At 47.7% G+C, this 9,602-nt stretch overlaps 1 protein-coding gene across 1 annotated transcript; it reads right to left on the bottom strand.

Moving 5' to 3' along the window:
* Positions 1 to 200: 200 nt before the first annotated feature.
* LOC136551371 (subtilisin-like protease SBT3.17) lies at positions 201 to 2,120 on the bottom strand. Its single transcript, XM_066542936.1, has 3 exons — positions 1,789 to 2,120; positions 1,552 to 1,649; positions 201 to 585 (listed from the first exon to the last, which is right to left on the bottom strand). The coding sequence occupies exons 1-3, from the start codon at positions 2,007 to 2,009 to the stop codon at positions 515 to 517; spliced, it is 390 nt and encodes a 129-aa protein (XP_066399033.1). The 5' UTR covers positions 2,010 to 2,120; the 3' UTR covers positions 201 to 514.
* Between the last annotated feature and the right edge of the window lie 7,482 nt (positions 2,121 to 9,602).

The raw sequence follows: 9,602 nt of genomic DNA, 5'->3' as shown, positions 1-9,602 counted from the left end.
GGAGTCAAGGTAGGAAGGTGCTCTCGTTTCCGAAAAGGGGAAACGGAAGGACAGATGAACAGCACGTTTGCAAGCCTGAAATGTGCAATTGGTTCGGTTTGGTTGGCACAAGCATGTTCTGAAATCTTCTACTCTAACTCCCATCACCTGCAGTCTCGTGCATCCACGGTGATATCAAACAATGAACAGCAGGCTGGACAAATTATACCTCCTGGCAACCAGTTTGTATATATATATATATGTATGTATGCCACTTGATGCTTGGAATTACAGGTACATCATTCAATATTTATGAAGAGACTAAATTACCCTCACTGGTACACACATGCTGTATACTTGGATGAATTCTGATCGTACGTGTAGCTTGTCGTTCTGCTGTCAGACACCTTAGGGTGTGCACACATTTGCAGACTTGCTAGCTAACATATGCGCTTAATTACAAGATAGTAATACACGGTGAAGATGGCAGTGCTGAACTATGCATCTTGCTGATGAAGGTCCGAAAGCACTCGGTTCAATTGAGGTGGTTGTTGTCCTGAAGGGTGTACTTCACATCAGGCAGCGCCTGCAGAACGTCAGGATGCTCTGGCCAAGAAACAGATTAGCACAAGAGTTAGTATGCATTTCCAATGTCCAGGCCTTGCAAACTGTGAAATTTAATCACATGAATTTTGCAGAAACACACGAAATGGTTTGAGTTTTGCAGGGACCATTAAAAAATTTTAGCATTCCAAATAAGGTGAGGTCCTTAATATCCTCGCAAAAAAAAGGTGAGGTCCTTAATAGCATGTTCAGGCACCGGAGGGAATCAGGATAATGTTATCAATTCTGTTGTTTGCATGGTGGTGCGTGGTCCTCTTCTTTAATCTTTCCCTTTTTCACTTTGAGAGACTTGCGGAGTTGGAAACAGAAAGTAAGCTTGTCTTGTTTGTGTGACAATCACAAGAAGACGCAAGGAAAACAGAAACTGTCAATGAAGATTTCCATTTACTACTACTAAGTTAAAAGTTGACAATGTTCAAAGTTAAAGCTACGGAACCGCAAACAGCAAATATGTTGACAATAATGATTTACACTTTCTAGCCTTTGTTTGCATTTGGACGATGCCAAACAAGCGTAAATATGCTCAGCAAAGTTGAAAACTACTAGTATACTACTGAAGAAGCACGCGTTTGCATTGACCTCGGAATTGCCAAGAGGATTCCCTCCCACTCCTGACTAAAAATCTGTCAACTGGGCTTCAAACCATTAAATTTCTCACCTTGCTTAGTTAATTGCAGACCATGGATTGACACGATCGATCATGTGAACACCGTATGGGGGATCGACTATATATACTTTCTACTAGTAAGGTGGTTAATTATAATTAACAAGAGAAAAACGAGAATAAATGCAACCATGAGACGAAGATTCTGTTGCACGATAACCGAGGCTCGCAGCCGCGGCGTCATCGCCGGCCGGCCGGCCGGCGCCATGAATTTGCACAAGACATCAGGCAAACGATCGCAAAAACTAAAGAGCACCGAGAAATCGAATAAAAATGGAGCTCACTTTTCAACGCGGCGACCTGCGCCGGCGTGAGCTTGGCGGCGAACCCGCTGGCGGCGGTCTTGTAGCTGTAGATCAGCGCCTGCTTGGCTTTCTCCTCGCTTGCAATTCATTCGATGGCAACGAAAGAGAAATCAGATCCTCCAATCAAGGCGACACGAAGGCGACCAAAGAAAAATGCTTAATTAGCTGCTGGTGGCCTGGTGCCGGTGCGGCGGTGCCATGCCATGGCATGCGTACCTGCCGAGCGCGGTGGCGAGGATGCGCATCTGGTATGCCTTGTAGTTGACGCCCTGGGCAGGGGCCTTCACCATCACCACGTACACGCTCGCACCCGCCTGCTGGCCCTGCTTGCTCTCCCTGCTGCCGGCGGTCTTCGCCAGGGACACCGCGGCGGAGGAGAGTAGTAGTAGCAGCAGGAACGAGGTCGCGGCGGCGCAAGGGCGCTTCCTCGTCGTCATGGCACGCCGGCGAAGGGGGAGACGATGAGACGAAGATCAAGGGGTACGTGTGCAGTGGAAAGGAACGACGCTCTGGTTTGTTGGTGTATGGCGGGAAGGGAGCGACAGAGCCGGTGGTCGCTTATATAACCGCGGCGTCTTGTTCGGGTGCCTATTATTATGTCCAAAATAGCGCCACGAAGACCCGCTCACGTCCCCTACTCGTGGAACGGACCCCGCCTCGCCGTCCGCGTCTGCACGCTGCGCGTTCCTGCTCATGGGATGGATCCCGCCCTCCCCGCGCCGCCCCTATCCGTACTCGCGCCTCTCATTGCAGCCACGATCCCGCCCTCCCCGCGTCGCCCCCCGCCCGTACTCGCGCCTCTCATTGCGGCCGCGCTCCATCCGTCTGCCGCAGCCCCTGCCAAGGTCCGTGCCACCATCGAGCTCCACACCAGCGACCTCCGCGCCACTCCGTAGCATTGAGCTCCATGCCGGCGTCGAGCTCTGCGTCGATGAGCCTCCATTTCGTTCAAGCAGCAAGTAGATGTTACGCTTAAAAGCACATGTTGCAAACGTCTGTTTCAAGTATTTGTTGTTTTAGATGGATGTTGCAAAAGTAGATCAAGATATTGCATATATTGCAATAGTTGTACACATATGTTGCAAGATTTTGTTCCCAATGTTTCATCTGTTTTTCATATATATGTTGTGAGTTGTTTATTTGGATGTTGCATATATTTCATTAATATATTTACAAGTGTTTTTATCTGAATGTTGTGTATGTTTTTATAACGGTTTTAAGTGTTTTCATGTGTTTTTGCAAGTGTTTCAGATGCATGTTTTAAGTATTTTAAGTGTTCCATCTGTCTTCATACGTATATTGCAAGTGTTGCATCGGGATGTTTCAAAAGTAGATCGGGTGTTGCATCTCCCTCCTTGCCTTCTGCTGCCTCGCCTCGGTGTTTTCTCCTCCCCGCGTCGGCTGGGCATCCACCGCATCCTTCCTCTCTTCTCGACGCTAGTGACAATTCGGGGCGGTGAGAGCCCCACGTGGGCGTGCGAAATGGCACGGAAAAATCACTGCAGGCGCAGGTGGCTGGACGCCTCGTCCGTCCGGAAGTCCGAATGCTAGCAATCCTGATTTTCTTTTGTAATGAAAAATCAAACAGGACATTTGCTAAAGTTTTAATAACTAATATCTATATTTAATATTAACGAGTAAAAAGTTTATCTCGTCTCTCATATGTTTTATCATCTTAGTCCATCCTCGACTCTAGCTCAGCCTTCTCGCTTTAAATTCGAAGCTGCAAAAATTTTGTTGGTGCTACACCGCTCATGTTATGGTATGGCGGTCCAAACTTTTTGTATATCGCAATGCCCATGCTAGTGGTTTGTCTTTCATCTTTTTAAACTGACATGTATACACGTAATATATAGTCACATATTTAAGTTGAATCATTCTCCTATCCATACATGATTAATCCTTTGTTTCACGTACTAGCATTTATTGTGGTCTAAAATTTATTTAATTTAAGGTTAGTCTAAATCTAATTAAATCCAACAAAAATAGGTAGAATATCATTATTGGAATGAGCATCGCGTAGTAATTTTGTATGTACCATTGCAAGGACATAGGTATATATTTGATAGCAATGTAATTAAATTGTTCGTATTAGTTACTATGTGGTGTGGAAATTCCAAGCTCCGGACAGTTCTGATTACCCACCACCTACTCCATAGTTAATTTTTTAATGAACTAAGCAGGTTGATTATATTAAAAAAGAGAAATGTCTAGATTAGACAAACAACAACGTACTAGACGTTTACAATAGAAGACCACAACTACAGAGACTAGCTAGACAACTCTAACAATTAACATCAGCAAAACCGCTTACATTAAGAACAAAACCGTAAGCACAAACACCATAGGAAGTACGGACGTGTTTGGTTCGGCTTCCGATGGCTCTGGCTCCACCTGTCGCATACTGTAGTGGCACTATAGACTATTGTGTTGTATTGTGCATTCCTTAGGGCAGTCCCAATGCTAGAGACTACACGTAGTTTCTATACCTATTAATTTCCATAGACACTACATATAGAAACCATAGCCTCAATGGATAGTTTCTACGGAACAATTTTTATCCAATCATATACATTCTCTCTCCATTCTCCATCAATCACATTCCTTCGTGTCTTGGTTCTCGTGTAGACATGGTTTCTAACTTAGACCCGGTTTCTATGATTTTTGCTCTCTCTCTTCAATAACTACATTGCCACATCAGCAAAGCGCTTATGTGGCAGTACAATTAATGTCCATAGAAACTATGATGGTTTCTGCATTGGGAGTGCCCTTAGCTAGGTATTGTAGCGGCTCCGTCTCTGGCACGCACCAGAGAGGAGCCGGAGGAGCCAGCGTTGGGAGGCTCTTCCGGCTCCACCACAATAGATGCACAGTGCTGCTACAATGCCAGAGCAGGAGCTGGTCGGAGCCCCTTCAAACACGCTCTACAACACCTAACAAAAGAGACAAATAAATCTCAGGTACCAAGTTCTGGAAAGCATGACCTTTTAAACACATCAATGACTTAAGGTTTGATGATAATAATTCTTTTAGGCGATCTGCATAGTTTTCAATTACGTCCTTGTTGAACTACCCACATACTAGTCTTAATGGGAGTTTTATGAAATTTTTTATGTGTATTAAATAAACTAACATGGCATGTTTTATGAAATTTTTTATGTGTATTAAATAAACTAACATGGCATAGTTTAAATTAAAAAAGAGATGATAAAAGTTTTACGGGATGGAATGCGTTTGATAGAGATGAAACTTGTTTATACTGTTTCTAACGCCTATGAGTTTTGGAAACAGGGATATGAAACCCCACTAAGATTGGCCTTATTATCAATGATGCTAAAATCTTTTAACACACTCAATAAGAGTGCCTCTAATGATCTAGTTTAACACACTCAATTTTGTAATCATTGAATAGTAAAAAAGACAAGAGACACTATGCATCCCTCACAACACGATATTCAATGATGCTAGCTCTTTTCTCCATATGCGCTGATACTATAGGAGACACCCTAATCAATTGATTCACAACGGCAGTCTCCAAACCTGCAAATCCTGATCCTAATTAACCAAAAATCTTCGTCCCCAAATTTCATTTTCTACTATAAATACTGATGACTAGATCATGCATAAAGCAAACCTGCTTATTATTTCACTTAATTGAGTGAAGCAGAGTGGGAAAACTCTGGTAAAAATAATACATTTTAAACTGAGACATTAACACGGTATAGGCAACTTTCCATAGGCCATAACTAATGGACCCATCCACGGAAAGCAATTATATTACACATGCGTGAGCAAAGCAAATCTTTAATTTGTTCGGTGAGTAAGATAAGGGCACTCCCAATATAGAAATTAGGATAGTTTGAATCCCCTAACAGAGTGTACGAAGAAATTATCTGTTCACGATGCAGTTTTTTCTACCCTGGGTCTATCCAATGATTCACCCCGCTTAACATCGGATCTTCTGCTCCTTTCACCGTTGGCCTCGTCCAGAGCACGGCAGCGTGCAGGTGGCCGCGGGCACGTTCCACGGGCGTTATGCGGCGTCCGCGGAGTCGAGCAGGAGGAGGGGCGTGGCGGAGACGGGCCATGGCCTCCACGAGCGGCGGTGCCGACCCGGACATGGGCGAGCCTACGCGTACGTGCCGGGACCAGCGAGCCAGCGCGGGGAGGCGGGCCACGAGTGTCGAGCCGCGGGGAGGCGAGCGTCGAGGCCGCTGCCGGAGCTTTGTCGAGCGGCTGCGCGCGGGGAGGCGAGCGTCGAGCGGCCGCGGCCGGAGCTCCACTACGCTGAGCGCCCTGAGCGGCCGCGCACGGGGAGCCAGACGGCCGCGCGCAACCCGGTCGAACGCATCGAGGCGGGGTGGATAGGGTGGGCGCGGCGGCGTTGATCCGCGGCCAGAGCTCCGCGGAGCGTAGGACGGTGCGGCGGGCCGGCGGCGTTGGGCCGAGGCTTGTCGAAGGGGTGCTGCTCGGAGGAGAACGCGACGAGGGCACAGTCTTTGGCTCGGATGGGCGTGGCTGCTGTACCGGCGTGCAGGGGCTCGGACGTCAGTCGGAGGCGGAGAGGGAAACTGTGGCCTTGGGGTGCATCATGGACGCCCCGTAGTCGGAGAAGGCAGCGTACGTTGAGGCATCGGCTCGGTGCCGTGGCGAGGTTACGCGACGGCGAGGTCGAACGGAAGCGTCGACGGCCGACCGGGAGGACGCGTCCGAGGCGGCACGGCAGGATGGTCTCCCGCGGCTGGAGCTAGCGTCCGCAGCGGCGCTGCTTGCTCTGCCGCGCTGTGCGGCCAATGGGGAGGGCACGTCCGCATGCCATGGCAGGCCAGGCGATCAGTCGGAGGCCCGGGAAGAAACCATGATTTCCTTCCCCAACATTGGACGAGACTTGTTTTCTTCTTCGGTCTCGCTCGTTGCGTAGACGTGGTTTTACTTTAGACATAGTTCTTCATTTTTTTCCCTTATCAATTGCCTACGTAGCAGTGTAATTAATAACTCTAGAAATTATCATAGTTTCTGAGTTTGGGATTGTTAGATTAATTTGGGCCAGGCCCATTATTTATTCTAATTAATCAAATAAACTTCAAATGCCCACAATTATTGTTAAGTGGAAAAGTGATTAGTACCACATAGGAAATTCACTAAAAAGGTTCTCAACTTAAATAGTGAGTCTTAGGACTCTCACATAGACAAGTTGAGAGGGAGAACCGGGAGGCCACACGCGCGCGCCGCCGCCGAGCCGCGCGCGCGCGACGCGCCGTGGCCCTGGTTTGGCCTCTGGTTTTGTCGCTTGGCCCAACCGAAAACCCTAGCCGCCGCAGCCAACGCCCAACCACCCCTGTCCAGGTTCATTCCCCCGACAGGGCCTAACGACAGATGGGGGAACGGCGCGGCTATAAGGGGGGGGGGGCGCCCCTGTCGGCAGGGGACAGACCCGACTCTTCCTATTCTCCTCTCCGCAACATCTGAGCGCTGAGCTGTTCGTCTGCATCTCCGACCGGAGTTCCCTGCGCGCACAGGGAGCTTCGTAGCAGGCCTCCGGAACTTCCCCCGTCAAGCTGTACCTAGCACGGGTAGGCGGGGAATCAAGTTTTTGGGGAGCGCCGGCTTCCCGGCGCGACGCTGCCCCGTCTTCGCTTCTGCAGGTTCCTGTTCGGGGGCTTCTGCTTCCTGACGGGAGAGTCCCGTGCTACTGCTCCGACACCTGCACCTGCAGGAGCTTCCCGTGCTACTTGCTCGCCTCCGGCGCGACCTCCTCTGCAACATGGTGGACACGAGGAGGACTGGTGCCCGCACCAACGCCACCGACGGAGAAGATGGTGGCTCACTGTCCGCGGGTACCGGCAGTCCCACCCTAGGGTATAAACCTAATCCCACTGTGCGCTATTGTTCATATGCTATTCTGTTAGCGTTGTTAGCGTACTTGGTTGCTGCACTGTTAAATACTATCTGCAGTAGTGGTGGTGTTACAGTATGGTTAGTGGTACTGTTACTATTGGTTAAGTCGTTTTTATGGATTAATATAAGTCGTAAATTGACCAAATGTTCAACAATCCAAAAACTTGATAGGTCTTTTTCGGCTGCTAGTTTTGCTGCGTCACTAAAACCACCACCATTGAAAGATGATGGATCCAACTATAAAGTGTGGCGTGTCCGTTCCAAGCTGTGGTTCACTAGTATGCGTTGTGAGCACGTGATCAAGGGAAAGCGCATTGAACCTCCTTTCTCTCACGAGGAGGAGATTAAGTTCAATGAGGCAGATAACTTGTTCAAGGGGGCTCTCATCAGCATATTAGCTGAAAGCATGGTGCAAGTGTACATGGATATGGACACTGGCAAGGACATGTGGGATGCACTTGAGGCCAAGTTCGGTGTTGCCGATGCTAGCACTGAGCTGTACATCATGGAGAAGTTCTATGACTACAAGATGGTCGATGACCGATCTGTAGTAGAGCAGGCTCATGAGATACAGATGCTGGCAAAGGAACTCCAGAACAATGAGTGTGAGTTGCCTGACAAGTTTGTGGCCGGCGGTATCATCGCTAAGCTGCCACCTACTTGGTCGAGCTTTGCCACTACTCTAAAGCACAGGAGGCAAGTGTTCAGTGTGACTGATCTCATTGCTACTCTTGGTGTGGAGGAGAATGCTAGGGCAAAGGACACTCATGGCAAGAAAGCGCATGAGGAAGGTTCTAGCGCCAATCTGGTGCAAAAGAAGAACTTTCATGCCGCACAGAGGAAGAAGAAAAACAAGCCTGCAGTCAAGCCTAAAGCTGCAACTTTTAAGAAGAAGGGCAAGGAAAAAGAAAAGGGTCTTTGCTTTGTCTGCGGTGCATCTGACCATTGGGCAAAAGAGTGCCCTGACCGCAAGGACAAGCAGAAGAAGACCGCAAACATGGTTGTTAGCGAATCTGGAGGATCTGGGTACGGTAATCATCTACCTACAGTTTTTTCAGTTTGTCTCTCGCCTGAGTGGTGGGTTGACACGGGTGCTAACATTCATGTATGTTCTGATGTTTCTTTGTTTTCTTCTTATCAGGAACAAAGAGGTTGCTCCTTGCTGATGGGAAACGGTACGCATGCTGCTGTACTTGGTGTTGGTACGATCAATCTGAAGTTTACTTCGGGAAAGATCGTGCAGCTAAAGAACGTGCAGCATGTCCCCTCCATCAAGAAGAATCTCGTTAGTGGGTCTCTATTGTGTAGAGACGGCTTTAGACTTGTGTTTGAGTCCAATAAATGTGTTGTATCCAAGTATGGAACCTTTGTTGGAAAAGGCTATGAAAGCGGAGGCTTGTTCCGCTTCTCTTTGATGGATTCTTGTGATAAAATTGTGAACCATGTGAGAAATGATGATGAGTCTAATGTTTGGCATTCCCGACTCTGTCACATCAATGTTGGTTGTATGACGCGCTTAGCTAGTTTAAAATTAATCCCTAAAATCGATCTGGTCAAAGGGTCTAAGTGCCATGCTTGTGTTCAAGCGAAGCAACCTCGCAAGCCTCACAAGGCTGTGAAAGAGGCGAGAAATTTGGCACCGCTAGATCTCATTCATTCTGATCTGTGCGAGATGAATGGTGTATTGACCAAAGGAGGAAAGAAATATTTCATGACTCTTATTGATGATAGCACTAGATTTTGCTATGTGTACTTGCTAAAAACAAAGGATGAAGCAATGCATTATTTTAAAATCTATAAAGCTGAAGTAGAGAACCAATTGGAAAGAAAAATCAAACGGTTGAGGTCTGATCGTGGGGGAGAATACTTTTCACATGAGTTTGATTCATTCTGCGAGGAACATGGAATTATTCATGAGAGGACGCCTCCATACTCCCCCCAATCCAATGGGATTGCCGAACGAAAGAATCGCACTCTAACTGATTTGGTTAACGCCATGTTAGACACTGCGGGACTTTCCAACGAATGGTGGGGTGAGGCTATATTGACGGCATGTCATGTCCTGAATAGAGTTCCTACAAAGAATAAAGAAGTAACACCATTCGAGGAATGGGAAAAGAAAAGGTTGACTC

The sequence above is a fragment of the Miscanthus floridulus genome, chromosome 4 (genome assembly GCF_019320115.1).
Source record: "Miscanthus floridulus cultivar M001 chromosome 4, ASM1932011v1, whole genome shotgun sequence".
NCBI lineage: Eukaryota > Viridiplantae > Streptophyta > Magnoliopsida > Poales > Poaceae > Miscanthus > Miscanthus floridulus.
Note: the sequence above shows the minus strand (reverse complement) of the source record. Positions and strands in the feature narration are given on the sequence as shown.

What these genes read in the sequence shown, in the direction of transcription:
- LOC136551371 (XM_066542936.1), bottom strand. Translation starts at nt 2,009, where the DNA reads ATGACGACGAGGAAGCGCCCTTGCGCCGCCGCGACCTCGTTCCTGCTG. An exon ending in CTCGCCACCGCGCTCGGCAG is followed by an intron (nt 1,650 to 1,788) that starts GTACGCATGCCA and finishes ATGAATTGCAAG; the next exon opens with CGAGGAGAAAGCCAAGCAGG. An exon ending in GCAGGTCGCCGCGTTGAAAA is followed by an intron (nt 586 to 1,551) that starts GTGAGCTCCATT and finishes TTTCTTGGCCAG; the next exon opens with AGCATCCTGACGTTCTGCAG.